The sequence below is a fragment of the Mesoplodon mirus genome, assembly GCF_964341445.2.
Source record: "Mesoplodon mirus genome assembly, chromosome: X".
Taxonomy (NCBI): Eukaryota; Metazoa; Chordata; class Mammalia; order Artiodactyla; family Ziphiidae; genus Mesoplodon; species Mesoplodon mirus.
In genome coordinates, this window is record NC_138981.1 from 56,831,297 (window position 1) to 56,855,110 (window position 23,814).

At 37.0% G+C, this 23,814-nt stretch overlaps 1 protein-coding gene across 4 annotated transcripts in view; it reads right to left on the reverse strand.

The window, feature by feature from the left end:
- The window catches only part of OPHN1 (oligophrenin 1), a 627,727-nt gene that overhangs the window by 344,579 nt on the left and 259,334 nt on the right, over positions 1–23,814 (reverse strand). For 3 of the 4 annotated variants that reach the window (XM_082609561.1, XM_082609559.1, XM_082609560.1), the window contains exon 5: positions 15,922–15,993. The exons of the other annotated variant lie outside the window; for it this stretch is intronic. In XM_082609561.1, the coding sequence (XP_082465687.1) occupies positions 15,922–15,993 (72 nt within the window). The remainder of the gene's footprint in view (positions 1–15,921; positions 15,994–23,814) is intronic. 4 annotated transcript variants of the gene reach the window in all.

A 23,814-nucleotide genomic window follows, 5' to 3' on the forward strand; every position in this document is an offset into this window, starting at 1 on the left:
AAACAAATACCATATGATATCACATATATATGGAATCTAAAAAAAAAATTCTGATGAACCTAGGGGCAGGACAGGAAGAAAGATGTAGCCATAGAGATTGGACTTGAGAACACAGGGAGTGGGAAGGATAAGCTGGGAGGAAGTGAGAGAGTTGCACTGACATACATACACTACCAAATGTAAAATAGATAGCTAGTTGGAAACAGCTGCATCACAGGGGAGATCAGTCAGTGCTTTTTGACCACATAGAGGGGAGGGATAGGGAGGGTGGGATGGAGATGCAAGAGGGTGGGGATATGGGGATATATGTATACATATAGCTGATTCACTTTGTTATACAACAGATACTAACACAACATTGTAAAGCAATTATACTCCAATAAATATGCTAGAAAAATAATAAAGTAACAGAGTTAAGCAATAGAAAAAGTAAAAGGATTTAATTATTCCAACAATTATAAAGGGAGGGAAAGAGAGGTGTGAACAATGCTGTCTTGTATTCATAGCATGAAGAAGTAATTTCTAAATTGGATAAATCAAGAAATAGCAATACAAGTATATTTTTAAATAGGAAAATAACCACTGAAGACTACAAATAAAACTGGTTAAAAATAGATGCCTCTGAGAAATGCAAAACAAAACTACAATTTGGTACCACCTCACCCTGGTTAGAATGGCCATAATTAAAAAGTCTACAAATAACAACTGCTGGGAGACTGTAGAGAAAAGGGAACCCTCCTACACTGTTGGTGGGAATGTAAATTCGTGTAGCCACTATGGTGAACGGTATGGAGGGTACTCAGAAAACTTAAAATATAGTTGCCATTTTAGCCAGCAATACCACTCCTGGGCATATATCTGGACAAAACTATAATTTGAAAAGATACATGCACTCCTAAGTTCATAGCAGCACTATTTATAATAGCCAAGACATGGAAACAACCTAATTGTCCACCAACAGATGAAGAGATAAAGAAGATGCAGTACACATACACACACACACACACTGTAGTATTATTTGGCCATTAAAAAGAATGAAATAATGCCATTTGCAACTAACATGGATGTACCCAGAGATTATTATACTAATTGAAGTAAGTGAGACAAAGACAAACACCATATGATATCACTGTATATGTGGAATCTTAAAATAAGATAAAAATGAACTTATATAAAAAACAGAAATAGACTCAAAGACATAGAGAACAGACTAATAGTTGCCAAGGAGGGAGGGCTAGTTGGGGAGAGCTGGATTGGGAGTTTGGGACTAGCAGATGCAAACTATTATATATAGAATGGATAAACAACAAGACCCTATTGTATAGCACTGGGAACTATATTTAAAACACTGTAACAAACCATAATTGAAAAGAAAAAAAAAAAGATGCCTGTGAGAAGGAGTGAAAGAGTGGAGACTGCTGAGTTTCTTTACAGATCCTATTATACTATGGACTAGGAATGCCACCTGCCATATCAGCAAACAAAGGCTATTGCAGCTGTCAAGCCATCAGCCACTACAGCCGACCCCAAAGTTGAGCCCTGAAGGAACTCAGGATGGAAACAGGCAGGATGCCTGCCATTAAGCCACCAGCCATCAGCCACTGCATCCACCCGCAACAGTGTACCTTGAGGGGTCTCAGGATGGAGAAAAACAGGATACTGGCCCTGGATAGTTAAGATGCATGTCAAAGGAATGATTTCAATGAGCCCAGGCTCTTGCATCTTCCCATACACAGAAAATTCATGTACTAAATTCATTAACTTGAGATGTCTAGTTTTCTTTAATTAACAGTAATCTGTTGAGGTTCCAACTACCTGATTTTTCTTGCAAAAACCCCTGTATATCTTGGCTCATCCCTCACCTCTTCACAGCAGTCCCTCGGAACTGTCTGAGAGGTTGCCTCCCGGGCTTGAGTCCTTAGAAAGTTCATCAAAAAAAAAAAAAAAAACATAATTGTCAACTTTTAGGTAGTGCATTTTTTCAGTCGACAATACTATTCACTTTAAATTATATATGTGTGTACACGCTGTATATAATTTCAATCTTCAGAACACAAAAAACAAACACTACGTTTTCAAAAGCTAAGCACTGTAAAATAGTAGCCTGATAAAACTGTAGATTACACATTAAAATTAGAAGAAAATAAATGCCCACCTAATTGCATAAGTACCCAAACTACCACACAGAAGTTGAAAGACAAATCGTATTTAACTGGAAAAGTGAGATCTATCCAGATTTAGCATAAAGAAATGGTTTACTAACTTTTTAACTAATATTGTCCTGTTTAAAAAGAAATATTATCCCCAAAAATCCCCTATATAAAATAGATCCAAAGAAAACTGATGTGCCTGAAGTAGAGAATTAGGAGCCCCAATCAAAAGTTTCCCCCTGGGAAAAACCCTCCAATACAGATGATACCTGTGACGTCACCTGGCCCATGATTCCATGCTAGGAAAGTGAACCATCTGACAGCCACTTATAAGCTATTGTATAACAGAAGCTAGAGCCCAAGTTATCACAGATTGGCTAATCTGATGGGAACTGTTGTCTTTATGAAATGACTCAGTTACGAAATAGACTTCTAAGATTCATATTATTGAAAGAGCCTGTCAACTGGGGCCTAATCACCCAAGTTGAACTAACAACAGATGTGACTGGCCTGTAAATGAACTCTGCAAACAGGGCAACTTGCATAAGCCACCAAAACCATCCCTGAACAGCAGCTCAACATCTGTCCATACAGGAGCAACAGGAGATTATTGAGTATAAAAAGTCACTCCCTGTCATGCTTGCCCCATCACTTTTCCACAAATTACACATAAGACATTTATTATTTCAAGAGTTTGTAGCATCAGTGTAATTTGAAGAGGATAATCCCATTTGAACAATAGGATACTCAGAATGTGTCCCTTCTTACTTCCCAGAACTCTTTTCTACATCTTTTTTGTTTGTTTGTTTCTATGACAAAAAGACAACTACCACATCCTGCGGAGCCAGACAGAGATCTAAACACTTAGTGACATGAAATCTCTCCATATACCAGTAGTCACCTGGGCAACAGTCATTGCCCCTACCTCTCTCTTTCTGCCTCATTCAAAAATTTCTTTTCTGAATTTTTGAAATCAGAGTAAATCCATCATCAATGGGATAATTTTGTGGGGACTATTCTATTCTCCCTGTTTTGCGGGCAGTAATTACAATGATGATGAGGAGGAGGAAGAGGACAGTGACGACCACAGGAAACACTTATTTAACACTTATTATTGCCAGCTGCTGTTCTAAGAACTTTATATATGTTAAATAATTTAATTAATTCTATATCTATATATATATAATTTTCTTCAAATGCTGCCTCTGGTTCCTTTTAGACACAGAGAGCCTCTGCAACGGCAAGAGCTCTCTACCAAAGGTAGATACTTTGATTAGTTCAGTGCTATCAAATAGAAATAAAATGTAAACCACATCTATAAATTTTAAGATTTCTAGTAGTCACATTAAAAAAGGAAAACCAGGTGAAATTAACTTGTGGAGCTTAAGAATAGAACACTCATCTTAGGCTGGGGAGGTCCTTTCAAGATAAGAAAATAGCACCCTCCCCCAAAGTGAAATTACCAGCAGTCAAAAGCAGTTGGCATTCCAGGAAGATTGAGATACAACACATGCAGCCCAAACAACCATATGGGGGAAACATTAACCTAAGGGTGACCAGAATGGAACATAAAAGAAGCTCAGTTTCTCTCCCCTGGGGCAGACCCCCTTTTGGTCTCATATGGTTCCCTTGCAGTGTACTCAAAAAATGTCACTTTCTACAATTGCTTCTAACTCAGAAAATACTTTTACCAACTGCATTGCCAGCCCCAACACTGCAATCCGTGGCAAACTTATTAATATATTTTATTTAACCCACCATTTTGAAAATAGTCTCATTTCAACATGTAAACAATATAAAATATTGAGATATTTTACATTTTTCATACTATGTTCAAAATCGAGTGCATTCCAAACACAATACTATGAGATTAGAAATCAATTACAGGAAAAAAATAACTATAAAAAAACATATGGAGTCTAAAAAATATGATACTAAACAACCAATGGATCACTGAAGAACTGAAAGAGGAACTCAAAAAATACCTAGAGGCAAATGACAATGAAAATATGATGATCCAAAACCTATAAGACACAGCAAAAGCAGTTCTTAGAGGGAAGTTTACAGCAATAAAATCTTACCTCAGGAAAAAAGAAAAATCTCAAATAAACATCCTGACCTTACAGTTAAAGCAACTGGAGAAAGAAGAACAAACAAAACCATGTGTTATTAGAAGGAAATAAATCATAAAGCTCAGAGCAGAAATAAATAAAATAGAGACAAAGACAACAATATCAAGGATCAATGAAACTAAAATCTGGTTCACTGAGAAGACAAAAAAAAAAATTGGTAAACCTTTAGCCAGACTCATCAAGAAAAAAAGGGAGAGGACTAACATCAATAAAAATAGAAATGAAAAAGGAGAAGTTACAACTGACACCACAAAAATTCAAAGGATGTTAAAAGACAACTACAAGCAAATATATGCCAGTAAAATGGACAACTTAGAAGAAATGAACACACTCTTATAGAGACACAACCTTCCAAGACTGAACCAGGAAGGAAGAAATAGAAAATATGAACAGATAAGTCACAAGTACGGAAATTGAAACTGTGATTTAAAAACTTCCAACAAACAGAAGTCCAGGACCAAATGGACTCTAGGCGAATTCTATCAAACATTTAGAGAAGAGTTAAAACCTATACTTCTGAAATTATTCCAAAAAAATAACAGAGCAAGGAAGACTCCCAAGCTCATGCTACGAGGACACCATCACCCTGATCCCAAAACCAGACAGAGATATCACACAAAAAGAATATTATGGGCCAGTATCACCGATGAACATAGATCTAAAAATCCTCACCAAAATACTAGCAAATCGAATCAACAACACATTGAAAGGATCATATACCATGACCAAGTGGGACTTATCCCAGGGATGCAAGAATTCTTCAATATATGCAAATCAATCAATGTGATATACTATATTAACTAATTAAAGAATAAAAACCATATGACCATGTTAATAGATACAGAAAAAGATGTTGACAGAATTCAACACCGATTTATGATAAAAACTCTCCAGAAAGTGCGCATAGAGGGAACCAACCCCAACATAATAAAAGCTATATATGACAAACCCACAGCAAACATTATTCTCAGTGGTGAAAACTAAGTATTTCCTCTAAAATCAGGATCAAGACAAGGGTCCCCACTTTCGCCACTATTATTCAACGCAGTTTTGGAAGCCCTAGCCATGGCAATCAGAGAAGAAAAGGAAATAAAAGGAATCCAAATTGACAAAGAAGAAGTAAAACTGTCACTGTTTGCAGATAACAGTATACTATATATAGAAAATCCTAAAGATTCCAACAGAAAACTACTAAAGCTCATCAATGAATTTAGTAAAGTTGCAGGATACAAAATTAATACACAGAAATCTCTTGCAATCCTATACACTAACAAGGAAAGATCAGAAAAATAAATTAAGGAAACAATCCCATTTACCATTGCAACAAAAAGAATAAAATACCTAGGAATCGACCTAGTTTCTGGTCCATGGCCTGGGGGTTGGGGACCCCTTCTCTATGACATAAATCATCAAGACCTTTTGACTCACCTCATAGAATAATGAAATTAAAAACAAAAATAAACAAATGGGACCTAATTAAAATCAAAAGATTCTGCACAGAATAGGAAAACATGAATGAAACGAAAAGACAACCCACAGAATTGGAGAAAATATTTGCAAATGAAGCGTCTGAGAAGGGATTAATCTCCAAACTATACAAACAGCTCATGCAGCTCAAAATAAAAAAAAACAATAACACAAATCAAAAAATGGGCCAGATAACTAATTAGACATTTCTCCAAAGAAGACATACAGATGGCCAAGAGGCATATGAAAAATGCTCAACATCACTAATCATTAGAGAAATGCAAATAAAAACTACAATGAGGTATCACCACACAATGGTCAGAATGGTCATCATCAAAAACATCTACTAACAATAAATGCTGGAGAGGGTGTGGAGAAAAGGGAACCCTCTTGCACTGTTGGCGGGGATGTAAATTGGTACAGCCACTATGGTGAACATTATGGAAGTTCCTTAAAAAATGAAAATAAGAACTACCATACGACCCAGCAATCCCACTCCGAGGCAAATCCATGGAGAAAACCATAATTCGAAAAGATGCATGCACTCCGATGTTCACTGCAGCACTATATACAATAGCCAGGACACGGAAGCAACCTAAGTGTCCATTGACAGAGAAATGGATAAAGAAGACGTGGTACATTTATAGTATGGAATATAACTCAGCCAAAACAAACAAACAAACAAATAAATAAATAAATAAATAAAGTCATTTGCAGCAACATGGATGGACCCAGAGACTGTCATACTGAGTGAAGTAAGTCAGACAGAGTAGGACAAATACATGATATTTCTTATATGTGGAATTAAAAAAAATGGTACAAATGAACTTTTTTACAAAACAGAACTAGAGTTACAGATGTAGAAAACAATCATAGGGTTATCACCAGTGAAAGAGGGAGAGGGACAAATTAGGAGGTTGAGATTGACATGTGCACACTAGTGTACATAAAATAGATAACTAATAAGGGCGTACTGTATAGCACAGGAAACTCTACTCAATACTCTCTAATGAGCTATATGGGAAAAGAATCTAAAGAAGAGTGGATATATGTATATGTATAACTGATTCATTTCACTATATAGCAGAAAGTAACACAGCATTGTAAATTAACTATACTCCAATAAAATTTTATTTTTAAAAATTGACTGCATATTTTACACTTATGGCACACCAAATTCTGACTAACTAATTTGTACATCTCAATAGATGCACATTTAGTTAATTACCTTTAGAATCTCAAACAGAATACTAGATTATGAGTTATTTGTCCATTGTTCTTATTGTACCTATGAGAAAACTGAGGCCCAGGGAGAAGTGCTATCGCTCATACACTGAAAGGAGACATAGACTTACAACCAGGAGAACTGAATTCACATCCAAGCTCTGCCACTTCCTTGTCGAGTGACCTTAGACGCCACAGGTCACTGAACCTTAGTTTCCTCATCTCTAAACAAGGGATAATAACCTGTACTTTACAGGGTTGTCCGGGGCTTCATATGAGAACATATAATTATATTTGTAAGGGCCTAACAAAGCACATACCAATAAAATCACAGAGCCAGCTAGCAGTGGTGTATCAGTCTGGGGGCATCAGTCTAGGCCTAGTCAAGAGGTAGAAACCAGTATAAAGAATTACTGAACTACAAACTTATTAAACTAAAATAAACTAACCATAAGATATAAGGAAACTATATATGGTACCCTAAGGCTGAAGGAAGGTACTCAAAGAAGGACAAATTTGGAAGGGGTTCAGATCTCATTGGAAAAGGTATAATTGAAGCCACTGAACAGCAGAGAAGTTTGCTATTTTGGTCTGGTAGTCCACAGTCACTAAGTAAGCAGGAGGCAAGTCCAGAGGGCAGGTGGGCAGCAGAGAATCAGCAACCAGTGAAGCAGATAGAGAGGATGGGGACACTCTAGGTTTCAGGAAAGTTTCATAGGGCCAGTAGGAACCTTCCAGAGCACAAGCAGGTGGTAATGCGGGCTGGCAGAGGAAGTGGAGAGCAGCACCTGTGTTATAAACCTTCAGTCAGCAGGTAGGATATGTGGGGGTCCTACAGAAGGAAGCTCGAGGATAGCATGAGTGGAAAGGCCTTCAGGGAAAGACATATATTGAAAGACCTACAGAAAGGTTATCACCAGGCCAGGTGGAGGTTTCAAGGTCATTGAGGGACCCTATATTGTGGGTGTATGGCTGGATCAGAGCCCCACTGGATATCTCACTCCCTCTCTACCAACCCACCTACACAGCAGCTAGAAACTACAGGACAATCCCTCCTCCTTCAATATCCCCCCAGCACCCTCTACTGAGAATGCTTAATATCTTGCTTATGGTAAAGGAGAGATGCTTAAAGGATTTCTGTCCATTTTGACAGAAAAGGTATTGAAGAGGGTTGGAGCTAAGAGGCCATAAATTGATAAACTACAGGGGTGGACTGGAAGCTACAGTTTCTAGTACTTAGCTCAGTGCTGTTTCTACCACCTTAAACTTAACTACTGGGAGAATTCTAGACAGTTTCTTGAAAACTACTCTCACACTGAGCTGTCTACCTTCATTATAGGTGTGCAGGATGGTCCCACTGTTAGAGAAGTAGGAAAAAAGACTGATAAGAAGATGGGATTTGTTCAAGATGGCAGAGTAGAAGGACAAGCGCTCACTCCCTCTTGGAAGAGCACCGGAATCACAACTAACTGCTGAACAATCATTGACAGGAAGACACTGGAACCCACCAAAAAAGATTCCCCACATGCAAAGACAAAGGAGAAGCTGCAATGAGATGGTAGGAGGGGCACAGTCACAAGAAAATCTAATCCCATAACCACTGGGTGGGTGACTCACAAACCAGAAAACAATTAAACCACAGAAGTCCACCCACTGGAGTGAAGGTTCTGAGTCCCACATCAGCCTTGCAAACCTGGGGGTCAGGCATCGGGAGGAGGAATTAGCAGAGAATCAGACTTTGAAGGCTACTGGGATTTGATTGCAGGATTTCAACAGGACTGGGGGAAACAGAGACTCACCTCTTGGAGGGCACACACAAAGTAGTGTGCGCATCAGGACCCAGAGGGAAGAAGCGGGAAACTGAACCAGAACAACCTGCTAGTGTTGTTGGTTCTCCTGCAGAGGTGGGGGATGGCTGTGGTTCAACACAGGTATGGGACACTGGCAGCAGGGGTTCTGGGGGTGCTCCTTAGTGTGAGCCCTCACCGAGTTGGCCAATGGCCACAACAGGGAGCCTGTAGCCTCCAGTGCTGGGCTGTCTCAGGCCAAACAACCAACAGGGAGGGAACCCAGTCCCACCCATCAGCAGACAACTAGATTAAAGTTTTACTGAGCTCTGCCCACCAGAGTAACACCCAGTTCTACCCACCACCAGTCCCTCCCATCAGGAAGCTCGCACAAGCCTCTTAGATAGCCTCATCTACCAGAGGGCAGACAGCAGAGGCAAGAAGAACTACAATCCTGCAGCCTGTGGAACGAAAACCACATTCAAAGAAAGATAGCCAAAATGAAAAGGCAGAGGGCTATGTACCAGATGAAGGAACGTGATAAAATCCCAGAAAAACAATTTAATGAAGTGGAGATAGGCAACCTTCCAGAAAAAGAATGCAGAATAATGATAGTGAACATGATCCAGGACCTCGAAAATAGAATAGAGGCAAAGATCGAGAAGATGCAAGAAATGTTTAAAAAAAGACCTAGAAGAAGTAAAGAACAAACAAACAGAGACGAACAATACAATAACTGAAAAGAAAAATAGACTAGAAGGAATCCATAGCAGAATAATGGAAGCAGAAGAATGGATAAGTGACCTGGAAGACAGAATGGTGGAATTCATGCCATGGAACAGAATAAAGAAAAAAGAATGAAAATAAGTGAAGACAGCCTAAGAGACCACTGGGACAACATTAAGTGCACCAACATTCACATTATAGGGGTCCCAGAAGGAGAAGAGAGGGAGAAAGGACCTGAGAAAATATTTGAAGACATTATAATCAAAAACTTCCCTAACATGGGAAAGGAAATAGCCACCCAAGTTCAGGAAATGTAGAGAGCCCCAGGCAGGAAAAACCCAAAGAGAAACACACCGAGAAACATACTAATCAAATTGACAAAACTTGACAAAGAAAAATTATTGAAAGCAACAAGGAAAAAATGACAAATAATATACAAGGGAACTCCCATAAGGTTAAGAGTTCATTTCTCAGCAGAAACTCTAAAAGCCAAAAGTGAATGGCATGATATATTACAGTGATGAAAGGGAAGAACCTACAGCTAAGATTATTCTACCTGGCAAGGATCTCATTCAGATTCGACAGAGAAATCAAAAGCTTTACAGACAAACAAAAGCTAAGAGAATTCAGAACCACCAAACCAGCTCTACAACAAATGCTACAGGAACTTCTCTGAGAGTGAAACACAAGAGAAGAAAAGGACCTACGAAAGCAAACCCAGAACAATTATCAAAATGGCAATAGGAACATACATATTGATAATTACCTTAAATGTAAGAGGATTAAATGTGCCAACCAAATGTGCCAACATAGACTGGCTGAATGGACACAAAAACAAGACCCATATATATGCTGTCTACAAGAGACCCATTTCAGACCTAGGGACACATACAGACTAAAAGTGAGGGGATGGAAAAATATTCTGTGCAAATGGATATCACAAGAAAGCTGGAATAGCAACACTCATACCAGATAAAAGAGACTTTAAAATAAAGAATGTTACAAGAGACAAGGAAGGACACTACATAATGATCAAGGGATCAATACAAGAAGAAGATATAACAATTATAAATATATATGCACCCAACGTAGGAGCACCTCAATACATAAAGCAAATGTTAACAGCTATGAAAGAGGAAATCGACAGTAACACAAGAATACTAGGGGACTTTAACACCTCACTACACCAATGGACAGATCATCCAGAAAGAAAATTAATAAGGAAACACAAGCTTTAAATTACAAAATAGACCAGATGATTTAATTGACACTTATAGGACATTCCATCTGAAAACAGCAGATTACACTTTCTTCTCAGGTGCACACAGAAAATTATCCAGGATTGATCACATCTTGGGTCATTAATCAAGCCTTGATAAATTTAAGAAAATTGAAATTGTATCAAGCATCTTTTCCGACCACAACTCAATGAGGTTAGAAATCAATCACAGGGGAAAAAAATGTAAAAAACACAAACACATAGAGGCTAAACAATATGTTACTAAATAACCAAGAGATCACTGAAGAAATCAAAGAAGAAATACCTAGAGACAAAGGACAATGAAAACACAATGATCCAATACCTATGGGATGTAGCAAAAGCAGTTCTAAGAGGGAAGTTGATAGCAAAAAAATCCTACCTCAAGAAACAAACAAACAAAAATCTTAAACAATCTAAGCTTACACCTAAAGGAACTAGAGAAAGAAGAACAAACAAAACCCAAAGTTAATAGAAAGAAAGAAATCATAAAGATCACAGCAGAAACAAATGAAATAGAAACAAAGAAAACAATAGCAAAGACCAATATAACTAAAAGCTGGTTATTTCAAAAGGTAGACAAAATTGATAAACCTTTAGCCAGACTCATCAAGAAAAACAAGGAGAGGACTCAAATCAATAAAATTAGAAATGAATAAGTAGGAGTTACAACAGACATCATAGAAATACAAAGCATCATAAGAGACTACTACAAGCAAGTCTACTCCAATAAAATGGGCAACCTGGAAGAAATGTAAAATTTCTTAGAAAGATGTAACCTTCCGAGACTGAACCAGGAAGAAATAGAAATTATGAACAGACCAATCACAAGTAATGAAACTGAAACTGTGATTAAAACTCTTCCAACAAACAAAAGTCCAGAACCAGATGGCTTCACAGGTGAATTCTATCAAACATTTAGAGAAGAGCTAACGCACATCCTTCTCAAAGTCTTCCAAAAAATTTCAGAGGAAGGAACACTCCCAAACTGATTCTACGAGGCCACCATCCACCTAATACGAACACCAGACAGAGATACAGCAAAAAAAGAAAATTACTACTGATGAATATAGATGCAAAAATCCTCAACAAAACACTAGCAAACAGAATCCAACAACACTTCAAAAGAGTCATACATCAATTTTAATTGGGATTTATCCCAGGGATGCAAGGATTCTTCGGTATATGCTAATTAATCAATGTGATACACCATAATAACCAATTGAAGTATAAAAACCATATGATAATCTCAATAGATGCAGAAAAAGCTTTTGAAAAATTCAACACCAATTTATGATAAAAGCTCTCCAGAAAGTGGGCATAAAGGAAACCTACCTCAACATAATAAAGGCCATATATGACAAACCCACAGCAAGTATCATTCTCAATGGTGAAAAACTGAAGGTGTTTCCACTAAGATCAGGAACAAGACAATGATATCCACTCTTGCCACTATTATTCAACATAGTTTTGGAAGTCTTAGCCACAGCAGTTAGAGGAAAAAAAGATAAATAAAATGAATCCAAATTGGAAAAGAAGAAGTAAAACTGTCACTGCAGATGACATGACACTATACATAGAGAATCCTAAAGATGCCACCAGAAAACTACTAGAGCTAATCAGTGAATTTGGTAAAGTTGCAGGATACAAAATTAATACACAGAAATATCTTGCATTCCTATACACTAACAACAAAAGGTCAGAAAGAGAAATTAAGGAAACAATCCCATTAACCATTGCAACAAAAAGAGTAAAATACCTAGGAATAAACCTACCTAAAGAGGTAAAAGACCTGTACTCAGAAAACTATATGATATTGATGAAAGAAATCAAAGATGACACAAACAGATGGAGAGAAATACCATGTTCTTGGATTGGAAGAATCAATACTGATAAATGACTATACTACCCAAAGAAATCTCCAGATTCAATGCAATCCCTATCAAATTACCAATGGCATTTTTTACAGAACTAGAACACAAAATCTTGCAATGTATATGGAGAAACAAAAGACCATGAATAGCCAAAGCAATCTTTAGGGAAAAAAAAAAACGGAGCTGGAGGAATCAGGCTCCCTGACTTCAGACTATACTACAAACCTACAGTAATCAAGACAATATGGTACTGGCACAAACATAGAAATATAGATCAATGGAACAAGATAGAAAGCCCAGAGATAAACCCACAAACCTATGGTCAATTAATCTATGACAAAGGAGGCAAGTATATACAATGGAGAAAAGACAGTGTCTTCACTAAGTGGTGCTGGGGAAATGGACAGCTACATGGAAAATAACTAAGTTAGAACACCCCCTAACACCATACACAAAAATAAACTCAAAATGAATTAAAGACCTAAATATAAGACCAGACACTTTAAAACTCATAGAGGAAAACACAGGAAGAACACTCTTGGACATAAATCACAGCAAGATCTTTTCTGACCCACCTTCTGGAGTAATGGAAATAAAAACATATATAAACAAATGGGACCTAATGAAACTTAAAAGCTTTTGCACAGCAAAGGAAACTATAAACAAGTCAAAAAGATAACCTTCAGAATGGGAGATAATATTTGCAAACGAATCAACAGACAAATGATTAATCTCCAAAATATATAAGCAGCTCATGCAGCTCAATATTAAAGAAACATACAACCCAATCAAAAAATGGATATAAGATCTAAATAGACATTTGTCCAAATAAAACATACAGATGGCCAAGAGGCACATGAAAAGCTGCTCAACATCACTAATTATTAGAGAAATGCAAATCAAAAGTACAATGAGGTATCACCTCACACCATTTAAAATGGGCATCATCAGAAAATCTATAAACAACGAATGCTGGAGAGGGTGTGAAGAAAAGGGAACCCTCTTGCATTGTTGGTGGGAAAGTAAATTGATACAGCCCCTATGGAGAACAGTATGGAGGTTCCTTATAAAACTAAATATAGAATTACCATATGACCCAGCAATTCCACTACTGGGCATATACCCCAAGAAAACCATAATTCAAAAAGACACATGCACCCCAATGTTCATTGCAGCACTATTTACAATAGACAGGTCATGGAAGCAACCTAAATGCCCATTGACAGACGAAGGTATAAAGAAGTTTTGGTAAATATATACAATGGAATATTACTTAGCCACAAATAGGAACGAAATTGGGTCATTTGTAGAAACGTGGATGGAGCTAGAGTCATACAGAGTGAAGTAATTCAGAAAGAGAAAAAAATATCGTACATTAACGCATATATATGGAATCTAGAAAAATGGTACAGATTAACCGCATTGCAAGGCAGAAATAGAGACACAGATGTAGAGAACAAACGTATGAAAACCAAGGGGGGAATGTAGAGGGATTAATTGGGAGATTGGGATTGACATACATATACTAACATGTATGAAGTAGCTAATAAGAACCTGCTGTATAAAAAAAAAATTTAAACTGTGCATTTCGACAAAAAAAAAAAGAAACATGCATAAGATCCATCAATATCACTTCAGGAATGTATCTTAAGGAGATGATTAGACAAGTTTCGAAATCTGTATGTAAAAGGATGTTCATTACAATGTTTTTTTATGATAGTAAAAAAAATAGAAAAAACCTAAATGACCAACAATTGAGAAATGCATAAATGGGTTATGGCACAGCTATTTAATGGAATATTATATTGTATGTAGCCACTTAAAAAAAACTAATAGGAATTTCACCTTTCTGAGGCTCAGTTTCTTCATTGCAATAGTGAATAATAGTCATCCTACCTCACAGGTTTACTGTAAGAATTAAGGAAGACTGAATACATAAAATCCCCAGCCCAGGCATGGGACATAGGAATTACATAACATAATTTTTTTTTCCTTTCCCTTAGATGACATGAAGTCAACCACTGCAGCATATTCTTACTTTCATTTTTCCTATTCTCACTGGGAATGAAAGAAAACCAGATGTGGGTTTTCCCATCATCTGTCCTTCTTCATCCCCTTAATCAGTGTTATGTTAACAACTGTCATGTCACTTAACAAGTAGCTAATTATTTTCATACCACACTTGTGATTTTAAAGGCTCTTTTTTCCTTCAATTATACATTTTCCCAATTACGTATTCAATGATGAACTGAGTGGAATCCAGAATTGCTGGCCTATCCAAAGAACTCACTTTGCTTGAATGCCAGTTACTCACATAATGCCATGTCAACCTGACTGATGATACCAGGCAATGGAAAGCACATCCACTAGTCTGCTCTTTCTTCTCATAACTTGCTACTTTCATAGCCTCATCCAAAATGCTTGTCAAAGTATTCCATATGATAACCACTGTGCAGTGTGCTCTTAGTCCTAAAAGGGCCAGATGCTTGGTCAAGAATCTACATTTAGTTCTGGTAGGCTGTCTTGGTCACATGTTACATACATATTGGAGCTCACAAGATAGGCCTACACCTAGTTGTAAAGAATAAACTTGACCATTATTCATACCCCTTCATGAGACACTGGGGAATCAGAGAGATCCATGGGAATCTGACATTATCTGGTACAATGCTGCCCTGTCCAACACAGTAGCCACTAGCCACATGTGGCTCACTGAGCATTTGAAATGCGACTAGCATGACGGAGAAACTGAGTTAATTTTATTTTCTTTATATAGCTTGTGGCTACCATATTGGACAGCATAGATCTAGACAGTATAGTTTAATGGAAAGAGTGTGGGATTTGAAGCTAAACAGATCCTCAGGTTTAAATCTTGTCAACTGTTAATTACTAACTCTATAGCTATAACTTTGATCATGTTATTTATCTTGTTCAAACCTCAGTTGCGTGATTTGTAAAATGCGGATAATACCAGAACCTCACAGGGTTGCTGTGATTAGAGAATGAATGTAAAACACCTAGCCCGGGGCTTATCACATGGTAAGTCACCTTTAAATAATAGCTATTTATCAAGCTCCCCATTTTCCATATGGAGAAACTGAAGCTCCAAAAGAAGTGTCTTGTCCACAGTTACAGAGCTACTTGGAAGCACAGTCAGGAGCCAAATCCAGATTGTCTCACATTTTTTGATAATGACTTTTCCTATAGAAACAAATCCTCCTCACCCCTGAAGAGTGAAGGGTGGTATCCCAAACAACTACTCAACTGCTTAAAAAAGATCTTATACATGTAGAGAAAATGTACCTTTGTGAAGCCTATTTGTTCCTTCCGGAAATTTTCCAGGGGTTTGATCAGCAAATCACTAGCATTGTGTACCTAGAGAAAAAGAAAGAACATGCAAAATAACTTGGAGATTAGTAAGGTTCAGATTCAACATTCATTGTTACTAGGGTATTTCCTTGTAATACACCAACCTGCAAAATGTTCACTAGTTTGCTGGTTTGTTGGGTTTTGTTACTGTTGTTCCCATATTGGTCTTTTAAAATCAAATGCTTTGACGATTACCTTAAGAGAATACCATGGGAGACAGCACAGGGGAGCATTTTTCTCAAGGACAAGAGCCCTTCCTGTGGGGGAGAAGATGAGAGTGTGGGTTCTCCTGTCATAGAGACCAGGGTTCAAATTCCAGCTGTGCCACTTAAAGTAATTTGCCACTCCAAATCTTTGTCAAATAGGATCATCACAGCACCTATCTGGTAGACAAAGTACCTAGCACAGAGTAATCACTCATTGTGGAAACTGGGAAGAAGGCACAGAAACCACCCGATTTCTTGAATACTAAGATTCATATTTTAACATTTCTGAAATCACCATGCATCATCGTTTGTCAGTGTTTTCCCTTCTTAGCAGCACATAAAATAATGACTCATCTAACAATCAATGACATCTTGGATTTAATGAGGGAATTACTCCCTAACCCTGGAGTAGTTGAGTAACTGACCTAGCTTCAGGCAAACTGGTTTATGAAGAAATGTTAAAGTGAACATTTCGCTTAAATTAACAAGGGTTTCAAAAAATCTTCTGGGTCCTTGCTACTCAAAATATGGCCCACTAACCAGCAGCAGCAGCATCACCTGGGATCTTGTTAGAAATACAGAATCTCAGCCTCCACCCCAGACCTATTAAATAAGAATCCTTATTTTAACAAGGGCCCTAGGTAATTTGTGTGTACACTCAAGTTTTAAAAGCACTGTTCTAGCTTTTTGTTTAATTTGTTTTAAGTTGGAGTTATTGGTATAATTAGACATTTGGATTCATTTCCTTAACTACTCACCAAAACTTTATTCTTTCATTAAAAATAGAATGGCAAATTGGGATTAAGTTGATGCTTTCAAATCTTTCAATATTTATGATGTATCTGGGAATTAATATAACTGTGAATGGAAATCAAAATCTGTGAAAATCAGAGATAATGTTAATACCAAAGTTGGAGAGGTGTGGAATCAAGTTTTAATTTGAAAAAATAAACTTTTTCTCCTAAAAAAGTCAAATTCTGTGAGAGGAAATGAAAGAAGGAACATTAGGGGCATTTCTCTGTAACTTTACTGGTAGTCTGATCTGAGTTTTTAATCGACAAATATCCAGGGTCATGCCCAGAAACAGACACAGGAAGCCTGAAGTATATGTGGAAAAGAGAAGAGAAAGGGAATGGAAAATACATGAAAAGGCCAATTGTACCAAGTGCAAATCATTTCATGGGAGGCAAATGAGTTAGCAGGAATAGCATCAGGAAAACTCCCAGTATAAATTGTTTCCAGCCCTGCTCTGGTGTGTCATAAAACCAGAACATTTCCCTCAGAACTAGGAGTGTATTACAGCATCACAGAGAATACTGGACCAGGCCTTCTCACAACCTAACTGTAAGTTCAGAACCTGACAGGAACAGCCCGTCCAGGTACTAAAAATATTGGCATTAATATGGTGTTATAAATATAAAAACATCAGATCCAAATTGAATCCCTTGCACAGTGGGCAGGTAGAGACATACAAAGCTTTGTCTTCACCTAAACCTCTTGGGAGATTTCATCTATCCAACGCAACAAGTGGGGTTTGTTTCTTCAGAGGTGCAAATTAGCTGTACTTTAATTTTGATCCATTACAAGACAAGAAAATGAGGGACTGGCTTCGTTATCAGATGAGACAAAGTGTCAGCAAGACAAGATATGTCTTTATAACAAAAGTAGAATAGAGAGTAGAAAGCCGGTTTTGACCAGTTCTGTATTCTCCAGAGTAAGAAGCAATTTTTAAACTACCAACAAAAAGCAACACGAACTGAGGCATTAATACATATTGTATCCAAGTCCTACAGGCACTTTGGACCTCTTATTTTGTATCCAGGTATGATTCAACGTTCAACTAAATGGGCAAACTCTCATCCAATCAAAGATCCATGATATCAAAAATAGACACCTGTGACTATCCTTGATTGAAAACAATAATTCTCTTACTAAAAGTACCAGCCTGTCTCCTTTGCCCAATACACTCTACATTTCTATGGATTGTGAATTATTTGCTATCAACTTTGTGTACCCACCTGGAAATAAACTAAGTTATTGGTGTCATAGATTACATACAGGGAATAATTTTTCTTCTTTACTATTGTGGAAGTTTTAAAACATGGCCACAAATTCTATGATACTCCTCACATTGAGAAGGAAGGTCTCCATCCCCTCTACCTTGAATATGAGTGGGTTTGTTACTGCTTTGAACAAACACAGTAGAGCAGAAGGGATACTACATGACATCCCAGGCTAGGTCATAAAAGGCCCGTAACTTCCACCTGGTTCCCTTGGAACACTCCCCATGAGCCCTGAGCCACAATATAAAAAGTTGGACTACCCTGGGACTACCAAGCTAGAGAGACCAAATGTAGACATTCTTGTCAAAAGACCCACTGAGCCCAGCCTTCCAGTCATCTTACTAAGGTGCCAGATATGTGAGTGAAGCTATTTTGGACCCTCCATATCACCCCACCTCCAAGGTGAATACCACCACATACAGCAGAAGAATCTGTGAGCTGACCCCTGCATGAATTCCTGACCCACAAAATCATGAGATAAAATTAAATAGTTTAAGTCACCACGTTTTGGAATAGGGTATTACGTAGCAATAGATAATTAGAAAAACTATTTCCAGTTTCACTAAGATAACACAAAAGTAGCCAATTGGGAAACATTGAGGAAGTTTGTCTTTGAATAAGAAGTGAACATGCCACTTCTAAAGAGAGTAATATGTGTCAAGCCTCTGTATGGATATTCAGCTGAGCCCTTGCATATGCAGACACCCCAAGAATGGTACAGGTGCCAGTTCTTCAGGTTCCACGGGGGATTTTCTTGCATAAGTAAGTGTGCCATTAACTTCTCACAGAGTTCATAAGGCTACTATTTTTACGCTTGGCCCTGTCTCAGTCTAGAAAAGTAGTACATGGTTCACTTAAATTGGAGTCGACAGTTTTCCTTAATCACATTGGCAATACTGCTCCCTGTCTCCTACAACATAAATAGATTCTCTGAACATTTTCCTCTCTTTAACATTCATTGGTTATTATACTAATTTCTGCCAGAACATAGAGCTAGAAATGTAGGAAAATGTTGCACTGAGGATTGGTTCTTTTTTTCTTTCCCATTCAGCTTTACCTTTAAACTCCTTAGAAATCTAACAATTACTCAGAAAAGCCCTTTTAAGTAAACTTGGCCTTTATTCCCTTTCTGATCACTGCATTCATTTTGTGAGCTCTCTAGGAAAAAAGCTCCTGCCTACTATATCACCGTAGAAGCCCCAGCATAAGTGACATTCTAAACACATTAGTGAGTTTATCTAAAATCTAGTTCTGATTGAATAAAACCAAACTAGATAGGCCACTTACTAAAATAGAAATGGCATTCAATCTAGTAGTGAAGAATTGCTCAGGAATCTTTGATGGTTAACCAATTACCAAAAGAAGGCATTGAGCGTACACTGTTTTAGGTCATTCTTGGAAGTCCTCAAAGAAAGACCTTACCACTGCCAACAGAGTCCCCTTCAGAGTTAGAAAGGCATCTAGGCAAGCCTCCTATCGTTAATCATACAGAAAGTCTGTTATCCAGACTTTTAAAGGCCACTTTCAGAGGTACTACAATCTCCCTCACTGTATTTTTTAAGAAATAAAAGCGGGGATGCTCCTCTTCATTTATTCCCTCCATAGTTTCTTCAACAATTTAAAATTCATTTACGAGAATGACTAGACATCTGCAGTTGTCACATGCTAGGGCTATGAAATTCCTTCATGTTCTACTAAAGCTTCTTTGGGCCTCTTTTTATAGAAATGACAAAAAGCTGTTTAACATCTACCATATTGAGGTACAGGAGTCCTTCTACCACAGTTCCAGGAAATGAGAGAGGTGCAGTCAAGCAATGATTCCTGGCATGTTGTAAAAGGCTTTCATTGAGCCTAACCTACACAGCATTCCTGTAATTAACTGGGAAATGGGGAGCCAATACTCAAGACATGACTGAAGAACTGAGGGAACAAAGGGGCAGAACATAATTAAAGACAGAAGAAAATGAGTCAGTCCTGTGGAAAACAGCCAGCAATTATGGTGAGAAAAACATCTCAAAAGGTGAATCCTTCTTCAATACTTTAGAGCTTTGTAATCAGGTAAATAAAAGAGATCAAGAAACAACTAAGGCTGAAGAGTTGTACAGCTGACATTTCTAGTGGTATCTGAATGAAATAGGGGTGAATGCCTTTGAGATCAACATTGGTAGCAGTCCACAAACTCTTATGACAGAAGAAAATATTTAGTAGAGTGTGGATTAGCTAGTGGGGCATCTAACAGGCTCTGGGAAAACTACCCATATTGGCCTCTCTTACTTATCATTATAAGCAAATCTCTTAAAAGAAGAAAATTCCCAAGTCAAATTTCCACAAGCCAAATGTTGGGGGCAACAAAAGATAACTAGAAACATTTATATAATCAGTGCTTTTTGCTATTATAAAACACTACCATATTCATTTTATCATTTGGAGTACTTACAACAAACTTGGAAGGTGGGAATTTTTTCTCATACTACATAGAAAGAAAGAGAGACTAGAAGAAATAAAGTGATTAGTGTGAAGTCACAAATAAGTTAGTGGCACAGCCACTATTAGCACCTAAAGATCTAATTTCCCAGATTTAAGGGCTCTGCCTTCAATCCTAACTCTCTAGGAGCTGAGATGAAACGGTAGCAGTATTCTGAGAAGCCAGTACCACCCTGTTGAAAAGGAAGAGTGATTACAGATTAAAGAACTCTTGCTACTGGAATAAATGGGTTTAACAAAACTGAGCTGCCAATACAAAGTCATCCAATGAGAGAAAGGGAAGATAGACCATTTTCTTGTCCTTAACATTGTTTCACTTGACCGACATGCTCCTAATAAAAATAAATATTGACCAACATAGGTACTTCCACATTTAAGTCTCAGCTAGCTCTGGTGTGTGGCCAAGGACCTTCATTTTTAACAATTTCCCAGGGGACACTTGTGGTACAAGTCTAGGGACCACACAAAAAGATTATTTATTCAACTGTTAAAATAGAGTTCACAAAAAAATATAAATACTTAGGAATAAATCTAACAAAATATGTATAAGATCATTATGAGGAAGCTATAAAACTCTGATGAGAAAAATCAAAGAAGGTCTAAATAAATGGAGAGATAACCCATGTTCATGAATAGTAAGACTTAATATTTTTAAGATGTAAGTTTGTCCCATCTATAGATTCAATGCAATTCCAATCAAAATTCCAGCAATTTGTTTTGTGGATATTGATAGACAGGTTCTGAAGTTCATACCCTACTTCAAGACTTACTACAAAGTTACAGTAATCAAATAGTGTGATATTGGTCCATAACATTTTTCACAGAACTAGAACAAATAATCCTAAAATTTATATGGACCCACAAAAGACCCAGAATTGCTGAAGCAATCCTGAGGAAAAAGAACAAAGCTGGAGGTATAAACTATCCAGACTTCAGACAACATTACAAACCTACAGTAATCAAAGCAGCATGGTACTGGCACAAAAGCAGATATATAGATCAATGGAAAAGAACAGAGAGCCCAGAAATAAATCCACAGACATATGGTCAATTAATCTATGACAAAGGATGCAAGAATATACAATGGAGAAAATACATTCTCTTCAACAAGTGGTATTGGGAAAGCTGGACAACTATGTAAATCAATTAAATTAGAGCACTCCCTCGCACCATATACAAAAATAAACACAAAGTGGTTTAAAGACCTAAATATAAGACATGGCAACATAAAATTTCCAGATGAGAACATAGGCAAAACATTCTCAGACATGAATCATAGTGATATTTTCTTAGATCAATCTCCCAAAGCAAAAGAAATAAAATCAAAAATAAACAAATGGGATTTAATGAAACTTAAAAGTGTTTGCACAGCAAAGGAAACCATTGGCAAAATGAAAAGACAAACCTACAGAATAGGAGAAAATATTTGCAAACAATGTGACTGACAAGGAATTAACATCCAAAACATACAAACAGCTCATACAACTTGATACCAAAAAAAAATTAAAAACTGAACAAAAGACCTAAATAGACATTTCTCCAAAGACATACAGATGGCCAACAGTCACAAGAAGAGATGCTCAACATCACAAATTATTAGAGAAATGCAAATCAAAACCACAATGGGGTATCACCTCACACTGGTCAGAATGGCCATCATTAAAAAGTCTACAAATAATAAAGGCTGGAGAGGATGTGGAGAAAAGGGAACCCTCACACACTGTTGGTGGGAATGTAAATTGGTGTAGTCACCATGGAAAACAGTATGGAGGCTCCTTAAAAACCTAAAAATAGAGCTACCATATGATCCAGCAATCACACTCCTGCACATATATCCAGAAAAAAATTAAAACTTTAATTTGAAAAGATACATGTACCCCAAGGTTCAGAGCAGCACTATTTACAATAGCCAAGACATGGAAACAACCCAAGTGCCCATCAACAGATGACTGGCTTAAGAAAATGTGATATATATACACACACACACACACATATCAATATATATACACACACACATATATATTTATATATAAACATACACATAATGGAATATTACTCAGCCATAAAAAAAGAATGGAATATTGCCATTAGCAGCAACAGGGATGGACCTACAGATTATCATACTAAGTGAAGTAAGTCAGACAGAGAAAGACAAATATCTTATGATATCACTTACATGTGGAAGCTAAAAAATGAGACAAATGAATCTATATACAAAACAGAAACAGACTCACAGACATAGAAAATAAACTTACAGTTACCAAAGGGGAATGGGAGGGGAGGAGGGATAAATTAGGAATATAGGATTAACAGATACAAGCTACTATATATAAAATAGATAAGCAAAAAGGATTTACTGTATAGCACAGGGAGCTATATTCAACATCTTGTAATACCTGATAATGGAAAATAATTTGAATATATATATATATATATATATATATATATATGAATCACTTTACTGTTACACCTGAAATTAACACAATATTTAAATCAACTATACTTCAATAATTTTTTAAATTTTGTAAAAAATAATTCTGTGATATTGCTGAACAAATAGACAAACAGATCAATGGAACAGAATAGAGAGCCCAGATATAGATCCACACAAATATAGTCCATTGGTCTTTGCCAAAGAAGCAAAGGTAATTCAATGGAAAAAGGACAGTCTTTTCAGAAATGGTGATGAAACAACCAGACATCCCCATGAAAAGAAAAGAAAAAAAAATAAAGAATCTAGAGACAATCCTTACACTTTCTCAAGAATTAGCTCAAAAGGGGTCATAGACCTAAAGGTATAACATAGAATTATAAAACTCCTAGAAGATAACATATGAGAAAATCTAACCTTTGGTTTGGTGCTGATTTTTTAGATACAACCCCTAAAGCATGATCTATGAAAGAACTTATAAGCTGGACTTCATTAAAATTTAAAACTTCTGCTCCACAAAAGACATTGTTAAGAAAATGAAAAGATAAGCCACAGACTGGAAATTTTTTTGCAATGCACGTTTCTGATAAAGGACTGGCATACAAAATATACAAAGAAATCTTAAAACTGAACAATAAGAAAA